Source organism: Scomber scombrus, chromosome 14 (genome assembly GCF_963691925.1).
Source record: "Scomber scombrus chromosome 14, fScoSco1.1, whole genome shotgun sequence".
NCBI classification, from domain to species: domain Eukaryota; kingdom Metazoa; phylum Chordata; class Actinopteri; order Scombriformes; family Scombridae; genus Scomber; species Scomber scombrus.
Genome location: NC_084983.1, coordinates 29195794 through 29213571, shown reverse-complemented (window position 1 = coordinate 29213571; position 17778 = coordinate 29195794). Strand labels below are relative to the sequence as shown.

General features: G+C 45.3%; 1 protein-coding gene across 2 annotated transcripts; it reads right to left on the bottom strand.

Annotated features, from left to right (window-relative positions):
• Positions 1 to 207: 207 nt before the first annotated feature.
• pcf11 (PCF11 cleavage and polyadenylation factor subunit) lies at positions 208 to 16070 on the bottom strand. Of its 2 annotated transcripts, XM_062432654.1 has the most exons (18): positions 15765 to 16070; positions 11252 to 11377; positions 10801 to 10983; positions 9573 to 9848; positions 8296 to 9299; positions 7285 to 7459; positions 6356 to 6728; positions 5444 to 5587; positions 3816 to 5044; positions 3565 to 3628; positions 3339 to 3464; positions 3119 to 3248; positions 2213 to 2396; positions 1952 to 2107; positions 1764 to 1856; positions 1030 to 1065; positions 823 to 939; positions 208 to 780 (listed from the first exon to the last, which is right to left on the bottom strand). In XM_062432654.1, exons 1-18 carry the CDS (start codon positions 15969 to 15971, stop codon positions 655 to 657), a joined length of 4749 nt encoding a protein of 1582 aa, XP_062288638.1. In that variant the 5' UTR covers positions 15972 to 16070; the 3' UTR covers positions 208 to 654. The 2 variants fall into 2 exon arrangements, with proteins under 2 accessions (XP_062288638.1, XP_062288637.1); XM_062432653.1 differs by having other exon boundaries at positions 208 to 939.
• Positions 16071 to 17778: the final 1708 nt, after the last annotated feature.

The window sequence follows — 17778 nt, the reverse complement described above, 5'->3', positions numbered from 1 at the left end:
AAGATGATTTTATTTCTTTTAATTGTCTGTTTGATGTGAAAGCTTTGGATCATATTTCATCAGTTTTATTTATCTGGTCAAATAAAAACACGAGAGAAAAACTTTGAACCCACTGAACCTTTATTTATTCATTTGGAACCTAAATGAACAATAAAACGAGTCTTCAGACCAATAATCAATAATCAATAATCACTGTTCACACAAACACAAAGTTTCAGACTCTTTATTGAATTTTTTCATCTCGAGAAAACGAGAAAAACAAACGTCCGTCCTCCTGAAGAGCGGGCCGGTCTTCAGTCGTCCAATCAGATGAAGCTTACCTGAAAACAACCCGTCAATCAAACTAACAGGCGGCAAACAATCAGCGTTACACCAGAGGTACAAAAAATACTTTAATTTATAAATTAAATCATTTACAGTTGTTTTTTTTTAAACTCAAAAACAAAAAAAACATTTGTAGATTTTTATTTTTTCATCAGTTCAGAAAAGCGGAGACCCTGAAAACGGTCGTTCAAACGTCCAAATACAAAAATGTATTCAAGTGTTTCCTGTCGAGGCCCCGCCCCCGAGTTTCCTGCCGAGGCCCCGCCCCCGCACGCCGAAAACAAAAAAACACTTTTCCTTTAAAAAAAACAGAAAAGTGAAGCAGCGAGTTCACGGCGCCGCGGCTCCGTCCGTCGGCTCCGTTAAAACATCGCTCTCCTCTTTCTTCACTTCGGGAAGATCGCCGCCCTCAAGATCCACTTCCTGTTTCACTGAGGCGGCAGCGGCAGCGGCAGCGGCAGCTGCAGCGGCAGCAGCGGCGGCAACGGCAGCGGCAGCAGCGGCGGCAACGGCACAGGAAGTCTCTTCTTCTTCTTCGGTCTTGATGAAGGCGCTCAGCGGATGATCGGTGAGCAGCTTGTTGGGCGACGGCGTGACGTCGAGATACGACGACGTCTGAGGACAAACAGCAACGAGTCAGACGTCAGTTTATTGATCATCGATTTATTTATTTTAAGAGTTATTGATTTTTTAGTTTTTACTTACGTTTTTATAATCTTCGAAACAGGAAGGATGGAAGTTCTGAGGAGACAAAAAAACATTTATTGATTTTCTGTTGATCAATAATCTGAACGATCATTAATGTTATAAGAAAGTTTTAGTTTTGAAATAAACTCCAGAAGACAAAACATTCAACATTTTGTGGATTTATCTTTTCTTTTTTTTTACAATTTTATTTAAAGTTAATTTAATATTTTGCAACTTTGTCAAATCTAATTAAATCATTTTTCACTGTTTAACAGAATGATAAAAAATAAAAGATCAATAATAAAATAACTTAGTTGGAGCAATAAACTAAATATTTAATTGCTGCTGAGTTTGATTCCAGAAAGTTTAACAGGAAGAGTTTAGATGATGAAAATGTTTATTATTGTTAAATATTTAATTTAAAATATGAAACATTTCTATAAAAGATTTAATATAAAAACAAGCTTCACATAAACATTTATCACCACAAAGATCACAATCCATCTTTTTATCTCTTATTTGTTTTAGTGTTTTAAAAAAAACGTATTCTTGTTTTGATTCAATAAAACACTGAGCTGCATTAATGTGTGAAAGCTTCCGTATAAATAAAGTTATTATTATTATTCTCTTATAGAACATCTGTGTTTAACTTATTGAATTATATCAGTTTATAACCTGCAGCCTCACAGCAGCAGAGACACTAAACAGCCTCCATATGTGTGTGTTTGTGATGTCTGATGATGTCATCGTACCTTGTCATCGACCCGGACGGCGTCCTTCAGGAACCAGTCCTCCTCTTCCTCCACCCAGTACGTCTCAAACGCCTCCTGACAGATTTCACACGACTGCAGGAAACGAAGAAAAGAACAAAAACGCGTCAAAGTTAAACTCTTAGTTTAGTTTGTTCTGAGTTTAAATGGAAGCTCGAAGCTTTACTCGCCTCTCCAACTTGATCTTTGGTTGCTTTAACCATCGGAAGTTCTTTCTCCTTCGCTGCCGCCTGACTCTTCTGCACCTCCTCCTCGTTCTCCTTCTCAAAGAAATGACTCTTCGCTCGCTCCTCCAGGTCGGCGATCTCCTCGAACTCGACCCAGTCCTGAAAACACAAAGAGACCAGTTTAATAAGCACTCTGATGCTTCACTGCAGTAAAAGTACTAATACTGTACTGTAAAAATACTCCGCTACTGCAGTACTACTCACCGTCAGACCGTAGTACCAGCGGCGGTGTGTGATCTTCTTGCTGGCCACCTTGCCGGCGTGGTTCTGTCTGAAGTGCCAGTCCAGGTGGTCGGCGTACAGGTCGGTCTGAGCGGCGGTGAACCTCATGCTGCACAGACAGCACTGATTCCCCGAGTACAGCTTCGTCACCACGCTTTCATAACGCCTGAGAGACAAAAACACAGCAGCTGAGTTCAACCTGCTCGCTTCTGTAGCTCTGGTTGCTAAGGTGGTTCCTAAGGTGGTCTCTAAGGCGGTTGCTAAAGTGATTACTACGGTAGTTGCTAAGGTGATTCCTAAGGCGGTTGCTAGGGTGATTACTATGGCGATTCCTAAAGGGGTTGCTATGGTGGTTACTAGGGTGATTATTATAGCGGTTCCAAAGGTGGTTGCTAGGGTGATTATTATAGCGGTTCCAAAGGTGGTTGCTAGGGTGATTATTATGGCGGTTCCTAAGGTGGTTGCTAAGGCGGTTGCTAAGGTGTTTCCACTCTCATATCTCAGATGCGATTCAGCTCCGACATGTACGGATGTGATTTGAGAAGTTGAACATTTGGAGTAAAGAAGGAGAAAAATAAATCCTGCTACTATAGTTAGTTTATGTACAAGCTTAACTTTTGTTAGAGGTCAAAGATTAACTGCACCTTTAATATGTTCATTAGTTTCTTGATTAATGATTAAATAAACTGTGAAACGTCTTTAATCTTTTTTTTGTCTGACCGAGTGTTCAAAGAGATGTTTGTTACGTTTAAAGCTAATTATGACTTTATTATGGATTCATCTATAATAACTTTCTCTATTTATTAATTATTTGCCTTTATAATGACATAATAATAATTCAAATGATGAATTTTAATGATTAATGATCGTCCTCGGCAGGTGACTCACTGTTTCATGTCGTCGATGGTGAAGCTAGTGAGGTCCGGCAGATCTTCGTCCTCCTCCGCCTCCTGCTCCTCCTCTTCCTCCTCCTCCACCACCACAGGAGGAGGCGCAACAACCGGCGCCACCACAACTTCTGAAACACAGACAGGAAACAGGAAGTGTAAAGAACAGCTGCTAACGAGTCTCCTCGATAAGAGCGTCGGGTTAACGAGGCGGGGCTCACCGTTGCTGGCGGTTGCCGTGGCGTCGGGCTGCGAGGGTTTGATGATGCCGTTGGAGATGAGTTTGGACAGAAGATCGTTAACGTCCACCTGACCGAAGTGATTCTCAGTGGGGGCGACCTGAGGCGCTGCAGCCAATCAGATCACAGAGAGAGACAGGTGAGTTAATTAAGTTTACTGATTGATTGATTAATTAATTAATTGATTGAACTGAACAGATGAACTTACTCTGCTGTCCGAAAGGCACCGAGCTCTGAGGCAGGAAGGGCGTGTTCATGTTCATCATGTTCACCTGGAAACAAGAAAACAGGTGAGACATGTGACGGACAGGTGTGTCAGGTGAGGGACAGGTGAGTCAGGTGAGGGACAGGTGAGTCAGGTGAGGGACAGGTGAGTCATGTGACGGACAGGTGTGTCAGGTGAGGGACAGGTGAGTCATGTGACGGACAGGTGAGACATGTGACAGGTGTGTGGCTTACCGGCTGCTGCATGGTAACGGCGGGGGCAGCGGGGTTGTAGAAGGGGGCGGCGGCAGGCTGGTTGAAGGGAGCCGGCTGCAGGTTGAAGTTTCCTGCCGGCTGCAGGTTCGGCTGCACCGGGAACGCCATCGGGCCCGCGGGGAACTGAGGGTTCATGGGCTCCGGGAAACGCTGGGGGGCCATGTTGTAGTTCTGCTGGGGGGGGATGGGGCTGTCGTAGTGGGGCGGCGCCATCGGCCTCATGGGGGGCTGCAGGTTGTGCTGGGGACCAAACCGGGGGGGCCCCTGCTGGCCGGTGGGGCAGTCGTAGCGCGGGGGCCCGCCCTGATGGGGCATGTCGAACCTGGGCCCGTCGAAGCGCATCGGACCGGGGCCGTCGAACCTCATGGGGCCCATCTGGTTCTGGGGGTTTTCAAAGCGTAGCGGGCGCTGCTGCTGGAAGCCCATTGGTCCAGATCCAGGAGCCACGTTGTCAAAGTGTGGCGGGGCATCGAAGCGCTGCATCGGGCCCTCAAAGTGCCCTGGACCGGGCCCCTGGAACCTCACCGGTGCCTGAGGGTGAGGAGGGCCGTCGAACCGGCCCAAACCCTCCCCGCCCCTCATTGGACCGTGTGTCATGTGACCGTCGAACCTGTCGGCCATGTTGTGATGAGGCGCCCCCCCGTCGAACCTGCCGGGCCCCTCGAACCTGGACGGGTCATCGTAGCGCCCGGGGCCGCCCTCGTACCGGCCCGGCGGGTGCGGTCTAGCGGGGCCCATGTGACCGGGCCCGTCGTAGCGGGTGGGGGGGTGGCCCCCGTCGTGGGGGGGCGTGTGTCCGGGGGAGTCGCCATGTTGTCGGACGCTCGGTAGCGGGCCCACGCGGGCCGGAGCCTTCAGGATGGATTTGGGGGTAGCGGCGGGGTGCGGAGGGGGGGCGGCGTCCAGGCTGATGGGCCCGTCGTCCGAGTGCTCGCTGTTCGGACTCTCGAAACGCGGGACGGGGCTCGCGTCCGCCGCGTCCTTCTGGTGCAACGGGGACAGGCGCTCGCGTTCGAACCTCGGGACGGACGCGTCCAGCCCCCCCGGGCTCGGACACTTCCTGTGGACCACGGTGCCGGCTGGGGGCGGGCCCTCGGGTCTGCGGGGGTTTGGGTGTCTGGACTCCGCGTACCTCCGCGGCGCGTCGTAGCCGCTCTTCTGCTCGTCGCGCTGGCGCTCGGTCAGCGGCGAAGTCCACTCCCGCTCACCTGAAACCACAAACACTAACATGAAGGAACGTTCGGACCCAAAAACCTAAAAACTGGATCGAGTTGTGTTTGACGTAAACTAACGACGTGAACATTAAAACTACAGAAGAGCTACGATCATCGTCCTGAACTCTGCTAGCTAGTTACTGACTACGTCTCCCATGATGCTTCAGGGCTTACATCATTCATGAGTGTGACTCTAATTAAATGTGTAAACTCTCTGTAGAAGAATCTCTAACCCTGCTGAAGTGTCACTGATCGAGACCCTGACACCCCGCAGCTCCAGAACCTGACCTCTGACCTCTCTGTGAAGATAACAGACGACAGTTTGCCTTCAGTTTAGTTCAAGAAGAGAAAAAAGCACATGGTGACGTTTGCGTTAGCGGCAGCGTGACTCACTCGGCTCTCGTGGGTCGGCTCTCCTGCGGAAGCGAAGGCCCGGCAGAGACTTCAGCGTGGGGAACTCCTTCCCGTGGTTGTACTCCTCGATCATCGGGCCGAGCGGCGGCCGCGGCTCCTCGCGCTCTTTACTCCTCCGCTCACCTGTGAGAGAAACAACCCATCAATGATCCAACTTCCTGTTCCGATAACAGCAGACGTTTTCGTGCGTCATTAATAACATTTTATTGAATATAGTTGTTCTACTGTTGTATTTCTGCTCCAAATGTTTGTCCATTGAGGCTGTTCTGGGTCAGATTATCTCCGTATCTATTGCCATGTGTTTTAGTGAAATGAATAGTTAATAGTTTTAATAAGATAGTAGTTATGAGGATGTTATGATGTAGCAGTGAAGACTGATGGCTCTAATGGTTATACAATAAACCCCACAGCTCCATAAAGCTCTGCTCATTTTACCTTTACATTAAATAACATTTAACCACCAAAAAGAGATGAAAAAAAGACTAAGAGACAAATTGACTAAAGAAACCTAAAAACTACCAAAAAAGAGATGAAAAAAAGACTTAAACCTACAGCTGCCATCTAGTTACCATGGTAACTATGAGATGGAGAGACTAAAGAGACTCAAATTACCAATAAAACAACATTTCCATCATTATAGCTATGTTATATGTTATATTTTCATGTCTGAGGTAAAATAGGACATGATATTGTGTGATAGGAGATGTTTAGTGGTCACTCTCTCTGCTCTCTGAAACATGAATCAAGGTTTAATCACATTTATTGATCAGTCAGATCCACTATTGATGCTTTCTAAACACATCTGTGGTTCAATGTTTGGTATAAACACTTTTTATCGACTTTAATCGAATCTTCCTGAACTTATTTTGGTTGCTTCCTGTCTCAGCTCACCTGGTCTCTCCCGTGGCGGCCGGTTGTATTTGTGCGTCGCCAGGTGTGCAGCTGCCGCCTTCTCACCCGGCGCCTCGTCCTCGGCCTCCTCCGGACTGTCCTCGCCCTCCCACTCCTCCCCGGCCGCCCGGTGGGTGACCTGCGTCTTCCTCAGCTTGGACTTGTGCTCGTAGTACGCCGCCTCGACGCCGTCACGGGCCGCCGCCAGCAGCGGCAGCGGCGGCAGCTTCTTGCCGGGGAAATCGTCGGAGTCGTCCCAGCTCTCGGAGCGCTGCTGCTTCTCCTCCTGATACTGGAAGAAGTGTTTGATCTGGTGCGCCATGTTCAGGAAGTCCTCCTGAGAGATCTCACCGCTCTCCAGACGTTTACTCGCCTGGAGGTCAGAAAAACAAAAAAAACACGTTAACCTTCCTGTCCTCGAGTCAAGGAAGGAAGGGAGGAAGAAGGAAGGAAGGAAGGAAGGAAAGAGGAAGGAAGGAAAGAGGAAGGAAAGGAAGGAAGGAAAGGAAGATGGAAGGGGAAGAAGAAGGAAGGAAGGAAGGAAGGAAGGGAGGAACAAGGAAGGAAGGAAAGGAGGGACGAAGGAAGGAAGAAGGAAGGAAAGGAGAAAGTAAGGGAGGAAGATGGAAGGAGGGAGGTAGGGAGGAAGAGAGGGAGGAAGAAAAGGAGGGAAGGAAAGAAGGGAGGGAGGAAAGGAGGAAACAAGGAAAGAAGGAAGGAAGGTAGGACGGAGGAAAGAAGGAAGGAAGGTAGGACGGAGGAAAAAAGGAAGGAAGGAGGCAAGGAAAGAAAGAGGGAGGGAGGAAGGAAGGACAGAAGGAAGGAAGAAAGGGGGATGGTGGCAGGAAAGAAGGAACAGTGAAAACAGACGACACGAAGGTTAAAGAAACTTTATTAAAAATGAAAGTGGAGCTTCTTTGTTGCCGTACCCTCCGCAGCAGATCCTTCTTCGACGCTGAGTTGAGGACGTCGGGGATCTGCATGTTGGCGTCCACGCTGAGGCGGTGTTTGGGGGTGCGGGGGGTGGTGGGCCGGGTCGGCGTGCTGTAGGGTTTGTGTCTCTGAGGTGCAGGTTTCACATGAGGGTCCTCCGCAAGCTTCAGACTGAACCAGAAGAAGAAGAAGAAACTGTTTTATTACTTTCATTTCAGCTTTAAAACAAACCTGCAAGTTGAAAATCATTATTTAAAGAACTGAAAAGACTAAAAGACGTCAAAACACACAGCTGATGCATTCTGGGAGAGCGGAGTGAGGAGGGGAGCTGGTCTGACTCTTATTGACCCCAAGACTTCACCACTATGTTTTATTAAGTATTATTCTACTGGATCTAGCAGCGTCGCCTCGTATCCAAATACTGGAAGAAGGCAGCCGCAGAACTCGGTGGATATTCTGAGTGAGGAGACGCATTTTATTTTACCTCCTGCTGTGAATCAAATTGTAGATCGTCATTGCTCTAGATTACCAACACACGATTCAATCGGCGGAGGGGTTCACGTGTCCTTGGCACGTTTTTTGTTTTGTTTTAATGACGTTATTTTTAGCAGGCGGCAGTGTGAACATTTCAATAGTTACACATTAAAACAATATTTATTTGCGATTCCTCTCTATTGAACGACCCCGAAGCAAACGGGCTGTGTGGGTTCGGATCAAAGAGATGAGCCTCGTACCCTGAGCTGAGAGGAGAGAGAGTAGATCTGTCTGTTTGTAAACGGGGCTTCTCTAACAGTATTTCCTCCAGAAACATCTCTAACGCACAGTACAGCAACCCTCCAATCGCCAATATACAATTTGATCGCGGATCGTCCCAGCCCTAGTCTGGACCCATGTTACCTTCAGGCTGGGTGAGACTGTTAATGATGAGATGCGTTACCATGGTGATGTCTGTTTCATGTAAAACTCTACATAATATAAATCAACAGTAAGAGGAGGATGTGACTCACTGCTTGTTCTCCTCCCAGCCGCTCCTCCAGCGGTGCGGAGCGTCTTTTCCGTCCTTCCCGACGCCGTCGTGTCCGCGGGGCGAATGAGAGTCTCTGGACTCGGAGTGGCGCTCCTCCGCCGGCCTCTTCGACCTCCTGCTCTCCGATTGGTTCTTTTTGGGGGCGAGCCGGTCCTCCCGGCCCAGCTTGCCGTGCGGCGGCTCGTCGGGTCGGATCCTGCGGGGTTTCCCGGGTTTGTGCGAGGGCGACGGGGACAGAGAGCTGCTCCTCGCTCTGCTTTTGGGGGACCGGCGGTCCTTCCTCTTCGGGGACGAGGCGGGCGAGCGCGAGCGGGAGCGCGTGCGTTTCCGGGCGTGCGTGCGGGCGTTGCCGCCGGCCTTGAACTCCAGCTTGTCGGCGGTCTCGTCTCTCTCGTGTTTGGGAACAGAACCGTTCAGCAGTTTGGGTTTGGTGGAGCGCGGCGGCTCGCTCGCCCGCAGAGCTTCCTCTCTCTCCTTCTTATCGCTGCATCTCTTCTTCTCCTTCTGCTCGTCCTCCTTCGCCTCGCCGCTCTTCTCCTGCGGACGCTTCCTCAGACGCGGGTCCTTCTTGGTGCCGTCGGCCGATTTCGGGGCTTCGGCCTCGGCGTGTTTGTTCTTGATCTGCAGGTTCTTGGCGAGCGGGGACGGGGACTTGGACTTCTTCTCCTCCTGGATCTCCTTCCTCGGCAGCCGGGCTTTGTCGGGTCGGACCGGTTTCTCCGCCGGCCGTTTCTCCGGCGTCACAGCGGGACTTCCTGTGAGGGGGGGGCCGTCCTTCTTCCCGGCAGGTTGTTCTTTGGGCTGGGGGGCGGCCGGGGGGCCGGAGCGGTTCAGACGGGGGTCTCTGGTGGACGGCTTAGTGTCGGTCTGAGGGGGGATCCAGGGTCGGACCACGGGAACGGTCTGACTGCTGAGCTTCAGCGCTGCAGCCGATGATGCCGACAGCGTGGAGGAGACTGAGGTGGGCAGCACGAACCCCCCCGCCTGCAGGACAGAGATGTTTCAGGTTAAACACAAACAGCTGATTATATTTTATTTATTTATTATTTAAAGCAGCTGTTATTGTTCAAATGTTCAAAATAGGAAACATCAAATAAAAACATGTTTACTTTAAGATTCATTTGTTTTTACCAGAAGGAAGAGAAAGGACTAATGGGGGGAATTTCAAAATAAAAGCACGTGTTAAAGCTGATGATTTATTAGCTACTGGCTCATTGATCACTAATGATTGATTATTGATCACTGATCGGTTCCTACCAGCTGAGCCTTGGTCTGCTCCAGCTCCAGCTCGATCTTCTTCTGCTGCAGCTCCAGCAGTTGTTTCTGCTTGGCGAGCAGCTGCTGGCGGATCAGCTGTTCCTGCGTCAGACTCGACTGACTGACGGCGGCGCCGGGGGCAACGGGGGCGGGAGCGGCCGCTGGTGGCGCTGCTGCTGCCGATGGCGGTGGAGGCGGGGGAGTCGGAGCAGGAGCGGGAGTGGGCGTCGCCGGAGGAGTGGTGACGGGCCGAGAGGACGGCGTCTCTGACTCAGACTGAAGACAGAAGAAGAAGTTTAGTCTTTATTTTATTACAGCTGAGATTTAACAATAACAAACATTCAATAAAAACATCTGAGGCCTTAAATCCAGATGTTTAACATGCGAGTTCATATTTAGTCTGTTACTAATATTTCATTTAACAGCCTGAATCATATTTCTTCCTCTAAGTGGAGAATCTGGTCTTCATGTTTCTCCTCTGAGAGATTTTTATTTTAAAGTTCGTGTCGTTTTAAAGCAAAGTTGGTTTAAAAGAAAAAAGACAATTTTAGTTTCTGGATATTTTAAGGGAGGGAGGAAGAAGGAAGGAAAGTAGGGAGGGAGGAAGAAGGAAGGAAAGTAGGGAGGGAGGAAGGAAGATGGAAGGAAAGTAGGGAGGGAGGAAGAAGGAAGGAAAGTAGGCAGGGAGGAATGAAGATGGAAGGAAAGTAGGAAGGGAGGAAGAAGGAAGGAAAGGAGGGAGGGAGGTAGGGAAGAAGAGAGGAAGGAAGGAGGGAGGAAAAAAGGAAGGAGGGAGGGAGGGAGGAAGATGGAAGGAAAGAAGGGAGGAAAGGAGGAAGGAAGGAAAGGAATGAAGGAAGAAAAGGAGGGAGGAAGGAAGGGAGGAAGGAAAGGAAGGAAGGAAGGAAAGGAAGGGAGGAAAGAAGGAACAGTCAAAACAGACGGGGTTAATTTGACCCAGGAGGACGACAGGAGGGTTAAATGAAGTCATTATTAGTATAAGTCCACTTAAAAACACTGTAGGTGATAAAATATGTACCGTTCTTTTGTGGTTTCACCATTTGACATTTTCAGGAGCATTCAGTCTTACCACACTTATTCATCACTGACTCATTAACATGTCGACACACTTTAAGACAACTTCAATCTTCTTTTAAACCTTATTTAACTTCCCTCCCATCAGGATTTATAATTAATTAAATATCAGAATCAGATGTTGCTCACGCACCTGTTTGAGGAACTTTGGGTTGACGTGGATGCTGGCGTTAACGGTGGGCGGCAGCGGCTTGATGGGCCACGCCGAGTCCACCGAGTTGACGCGGACATCGAGCGCGTACAGCTTCTTCAGCGGGAAAACCTCGTCCCACGTGGACCGCAGCTTGAACAGAGACTTCCTGGTGTTCTCATCCACCTACGGACAGAGGACAGGGGGGACTTGGTCCACAGCGACTGAACAAAACAACACCTGAAAAAGCTTCTATCACTTAAAATCAGCTGTTAAACAGAAGCATTAAAACCCTCCCACTGACTTTTATTAGCAGGACTATCAATGTAAAAAAAGCTTTAAACAGAGCAGCACACACACACACACACACACACACACACACACGCACACGCACTAAGAGATTAAAGCAAAGTTTGAATGTGTGAAATAAATGGCAGCAAAGAGAGAACTGTACCTTTTCAAAGACACATAAAAATGAAGTGATTAGGTTTTTAGCAAACACTGCGAGGTATTCCCCTCCAACATTCTTCACTATGGAATCCACTAAGTACAAAACTGGCAGCTTCTCTGCAGTCGGAGCCTGGAGCGATAGAAAACTCGACAAGTTTAGAAAACAACAAGGGTTAAAAAAAACATTTCAGCATTTAAAAGTCATCATTATTATTATTATTATTATTATTACAGCCCCCCCCCTTCCTCCCCTGCTCCTCCTCGTCATCGGCCCACTGAGAGGAAGAAAAAACACATGAAAAAGTGAAAAAAAGCACAAAAAAAAGTGAAGAAAAAAGTTAAAATCCAGCTGAAGAAAAAATATAAAATCCAGAGTCCTTTAAAAAAAATCTTCGTTCTTCATTAAAAAGTAAAAATGAGCCAAAAAAAATCCAGATAACAAGTTTTTTTAGGAGTCTGATGAGCGTCGACGGTCCAAAAACAAGACAAAAGCTCAAAAGGTTAAAAACACACACAAAGAAATGAAAGTTGTTGGTCAGTGATCATTGGTCCTCCGTCAGGTCCGTGGAGCAGCAGTCAGTCTTTTACCTCCAAAGAGGGCTTTTTGGGTTTTTTTTTAATATTATTTAAACCGCTCTTTGTACGTTACCATGACGACACATCAACCCCGTTTATCACTCGACACCTTTCAGGAGTTGTTTTTTCTTTTAAACCCTTTTTTTCTTTCTTCAGTTTGTTAAATATATAAATAAAAAAAATAAAAATAAAAAAACAGTTTAAACTCTTTTTAAAAAGTTTTTTCAAACTCTGTTAAATGTGTTTTTTGGGGTTTTTTGTTGTTGTTGTTTTTTTTAAACAGTCCAAACAAACAAACAAACAAACTGAGTGGAGTCATTAATAATAAATGATTAATAAATAGATAAAAACCAGAGTCAATACCAGTAAATTTACACTTGGGGAAATAAAAAATGACAAAAAGCACATTTCACATTTTTTATTATATAAACATTTTTTAAAAATCATTCAAAAATGACATTTCAGTTATTCAAGATTTCACTAAATGAACGAATGAATAAGTGAATAAATGAGTGTGTGAGTGTGAGTGTGTGTGTGTGTGTGTGTGTGTGAGTGAGTGTGTGTTAGTGTGCGAGTGTGTGTTAGTGTGTGTGTGTGTGTGTGTGAGTGAGTGTGTGTGTGTGTGTGAGGCCTTAGAAAGCAAACTGACTGCAGTGTTTCTATAGAGAAGCTCAGAGGCTCCAAAACGATTTATTAACAATAAACCAGAAACAGAGGGACCTGGGGGGGGGGGGGGGGGGGGGGGGCTAAAAAGTTTAAGTCAAAATCCACCGAAACCAAACAGCTGATTCACATTAAATCTGTTTTTAACTTTTTTTTCATTCGGACCTGAAACTGAATGTAGTTTGAGTGTTTTTATTTTAACGGGCGCAGCTTCTACAGATATTACGGTAAACACGAACCTAACCCTCAGAATCTCATAGACCAATGAGCAACGAGAATCTGTTCCCGTGACGATAATCAGCCAATCAAATGCAGGCATTCAGTATTTATTTTATTATTCACTTGAATCCTACAAGTTGAGTGTTTGTTTAACTTCCTGTGGTTAAATCTACGTTAATATTTTTTATTCTTTCACAACGTTTATCGGACAGTTTTTCACGCAGCGTTTCGTTTCCATGACAACAGTTTCTACAACTCCGTAATTCAGCCGGAGTCCGACCTTTCTTTAACCCGACGCTCCAGATGTTAACGTCATTAAATACTCTGCACTGATTGGTCGAGCCAGCCGACTGTAATCGAACAAACGCGAAGCCTGATTGGATGATTCTGGTGTGATGTCATCAGCTGCATGTCACAAATATCAGGAATTAGTTTTCCCTCCATTTTGTAGGTTACCACGGTAACGGATCACGCCAACTCTAATACACGATTGGCTGCTGTAAAAGTTACGGCGGCAATGTTAGCGTCTTTCTGAAGAGTTCGGAGATTTTTAAGTACAAGCGAAATGATAACGTACGAAAAAAGTCGTAAAAAAGACGCCATTTCCGACCTTTTTGTCTTTTGACGTCTTCCATAAAGCAGTGTGTAGTCGGCTCACATTTCCGATGTCTATGAGTTGTTAACAGCTCCACCTAGCGCTGGCTATCGGACCGAAACGTCTTCCGTCAAACGATACCTGCAATCGATCCTTTTTCCAGAGATAGAAACTATAACTATCTGTATGGACTTGCTCACAGCCAATCAGCACAAGCGATCTTCGGTTTAACGCGACATGTGATTGGCCGACTGCCACAGTAGCTACGACCCGTCTGTGGTGAATCTGAGTTAACGCGCTTAGCAGTTCCTAAACGCTCTAAAGTGAGTCTACGCTAAAAGCAAGTGTACAGAATGTGTGATGGGTATTAAATGAAGCGCTTAGCTGGTATCTAACTTTAAGGGGACTTGGATCGGGTCATTTTTAAAGCGATACCCAACTCCACCAAATAGTGATTTTTCCCTCTAAACTTCTCACATGCTTTCATTTCTATAAATGTTCAAATGATCCAATATTTCAGCAACAATCAAAGATTAGAGAAAAAGTCCAAAAACTGAAAACACATTTGTGAATCAGAACTTAGTTTGTTCTTCTTTCCCATTAATCATCTCACCACCCCTCACATTTATCTGCTGACCCTTTGGAGGGGCCCCACCCCTAGGTTGGGAACCACTGGACTAAACTAGCTAACTGTATATAAAGTAGTGTAAACTGAGAGTAACTAACGGAGTATTCTTTACAGTTGTATTGCAGTAAAGAACTAAGCACTATGTAAAGTCTACTACTGACTGTAGTTCACATCCTACAGTTTGAAGTGTATAAAATGTTCTACAAGAAACGTTTTTACATTTTAAGAACTTCCATCAATTCGTTTTTAGACTTTTATTTGATCTCAGCTTATTTCAAACTCATATTATATATATTATATCAGGTGTTTAACGTATTTACGAGCATTTCTACAGTAAGTTTGTGAACTTACTGAAAGTGTTTTTACCTTTAAACTTGATTTTAAAGTTAATAAATACAACTTAGTTAGTTAGTGTGTAATTGTATCTCCGCTGTCTTCAAACTCATTTCAAATATAAAACATGAATCCAGTGTTTAACTCGATGTATTTCAGTATTTAAAGAGTTTAAAGTTGTTTTTGTTTCGGTGGATTTTCAGACTTCAGGCTGCTTCAGGATCAGTTTGGACGGTTTAAACTGTAACCGTTAAATAAAGTGATCAACGAGGTTCCTGAAGCAGATTAATCGATGTGTTAACTTTAATACACAGTGAATGAGTAATAATAGTAAATATGAGTGCAGAGCTGCTAAAACCAGAACAATAACCGCCGGTGTTTCGGTTTAACTGGTGACCGTGGCAACTGGTGACCTTGGTGACGGGTGACCTTGGTGACTGGTGACCGTGGCAACTGGAATCTCTGCCGGTGTTACAGTTTAACTGGTGACTTTCACATAGGTGTCTCCTCCTAATTGTAGTGTAATCCTTTTTTTAAACACATGCTCATCTGTGTTTAATATCCTAGTTACGCTAAACATTTATAAACAGGGTTCCCAAACATCTTTACCAATGAATTTTCAAAACTTTTCCATATTTTACCCCATTTTCATGACTTTGAATTTAAGTAGTTAAACAAAGTGTCTTCCCCCAGAACATTTTAACAGAGATGATGTCATTTCCTGTTTTCTGGAGCCTTTTAAAGTGTTTTGACACTTTAATGATCACTAAATGTTGGGAGCATTTTATAATTACATCCAGAGGAAGCGTTTGGTCCCAGATCACATGTTAGAAGATAACAAAAGCTAAGTATAGAAACTGATGATTAGTTTATTCATATTAAATGAATCTACTGATTGTTGACATGGTAAAAATGTGTGTGTGTGTGGGGGGGGGGGGGGGGTTCACAGAGTTCATGCAGCCTCTTATATCTGTTATCTTTGCTATCAGATCAGGTTTTCCCTGATTCAAAACTTTTCCAAAACATTCACCTAACTCCAAACCTTTTCCAGGCCTGGAGAACTGTTTCTCATTTTATAACTTTTCCAGGAATTTTATGACCGTGGGAATATAAGTTTAATTGTGTTCAGCAGACTCATTTAACTCTCTTGTAAATGTGAGATTCAACAGTTAACACGGTCATTAGTTAGGTGTTACAGTTTATCTGGTGACCGTGTTAGTTTGAGGCACTAGTTAACACGCTCACCAGGTAAACTAACACCAGTTAAAACGCTCACCAGTTAAACTAACACCAGTTAACACGGTAACCAAATAAACCGTAACACTAGTTAACACAGTCACCAGTTAACCCGTAACAACAGTCAACGCGGTCACCAGTTAACACGGTCTCCAGATAAATCGTAACACCGGCCGCCATGTTCCGGGGCCTACTAACACTAACACATGTACATCCACAGAGAAACATCTCAAAATGAAAATATATTCTATGTATATTTATAAAAACCTTGCTGATTTGTGCTTCAATAATAGCGACGATATCCTTGGCGAAGTCTAGGTTCTCCTCTGCCAGGATGGTGAGCATGTTGATGTGCGGCTTGCTGTTGAACGTCAGGTCTTCCAGGGAGGACTGGTACTCTCTGCAGGCGTCCTCCATCTTAGAGCCAGCGGGGGAAGCTACGGCTGCACCACCGTGGATCAGCAGGCAGTCCATGGACCCATGCAGCGGGCTGGGTCGGGCCGGGACTCGGGGAGAACTAGCGCCGGCTCGTCGTGTTTTATTGTCGCCGTTTTCTGCCCGTTTGTCGACGAAGAGAAAATGGCGACCGTAACTGGAGGCCGCATACGTCACACAATAGAACTTATACCCGCGCTGTCGTTAGCGCACTCCCATTGGATAGCTTCATGCCTCCGGGACCCGTGCGTTCATTCTGATTGGTTCAATAGAATAACTGCCACTCCAACTGGCCAATCAGAGCGATTTATTGTGATCTTATTATTACATAACGGAAGACATTCAAAAAGATGATTACCCAACACAATAACACGAGGCCCCGCATGGCCGCGCCAACATTTTAACACGGTAAATGTAGGTTAAAAACATATTTAAGTACCCAAACATACATGTTAACACAGTAAATGTAGGTTAAAAACATCTTTAAATACCAGAACATACATGTTAACACAGTAAATGTAGGTTAAAATCATCTTTAAATACCATAACATACGTGTTAAAGTATGAATAATGTGATGATGGCTACTTGTGACAAACTTGATTGATTGAATGATATATTTTAATATATTAAAGTATCAAACATGTGATGTAACCGGCTTAGTGTACAGCCACATACACACAATCATATTTGCAACGGCCTCCAGAAACTTAAAGGACGATTTCACAAGTTTTCAACCGTGTGTTTCACCAACAGGGAGTTTTTAAATGAGCATGAAGTGTGTTTATCTGTCTGTAATGATTCCTCCTGTTCATACTGACCATTAGAAGTCCTCCTTCTGTGTAAACATGGATTTAAAAGTTGATCTGAAGTTAATATGAAGTTCCTCTTTTTGTTACTACACTTCCACCACAGCTCAACAGGGAAACACTGAATAGAGCCTGATACTGGATTTAAAGGGCTAATACTGATGTTATGGACTATTCTGATAGATATATTGGTCGATAATCATATATAGAATATATACGTAGCTTTTAACTCTACATAATGAACCAAACATTAAGTGTCTATGGAAGGTGGACCAGGTCTAAAAAGGTTCATTTAAGGATCTCAGGGTGTTTTTGGACACAGTGTACAGAGGACAGGTTCACTGTTACTCAATGATAGAAGACTAAATCCACAGTCCTCCTTCTGTGTAAACATTTCAAAGTTGATCTGAAGCTGTGTGTTTCAGAGATAACGGACAAGCTGATAATAAAACACAACAAAGTAGATTGTGACACTAATACACACGAGAAATACACATTATGAAAATATATAATACAATAAAATATACTACTACTACTACTGTCACTACTAGCCTACTACTACTGTTACTACTACTAGTACTAGTACTACTATTAGTACTTGTATTAGATAGATAGATTTCCTTTTATTGTCATTCCGCATATTTACCAGACAGGTACAAAGTGGCTCCACATAGAAACAGAATTAAAAAACCTAATGTAGAAACACTGAATCAAGTAAATAACAGGCACAGCCACATACGGATGCATTAATACATTAAAAATTGAATAAAGTGCAATGATGAGTGCAAAGTTGCAAAAGGTATTGTAACCAAACATTCGTTAAGTCGGGGGGGGGGGGGGGTTACTGGGAGTTCAAAAGTCTTATTGCAGTTGGGAAGAAGTTGTTGCAGAACCTAGCTGTTCTGCTACGAGTGGAGCGGTACCGTCTGCCTGAGAGCAGAAGGGGGAACAGTCCGTGGTTGGGTTGGGTCTGCGATGATCTTGGTGGCGGCTCTGTGCAATGTCCTTGATGGGTGTGAGAGCCGATGACCGTCTCAGC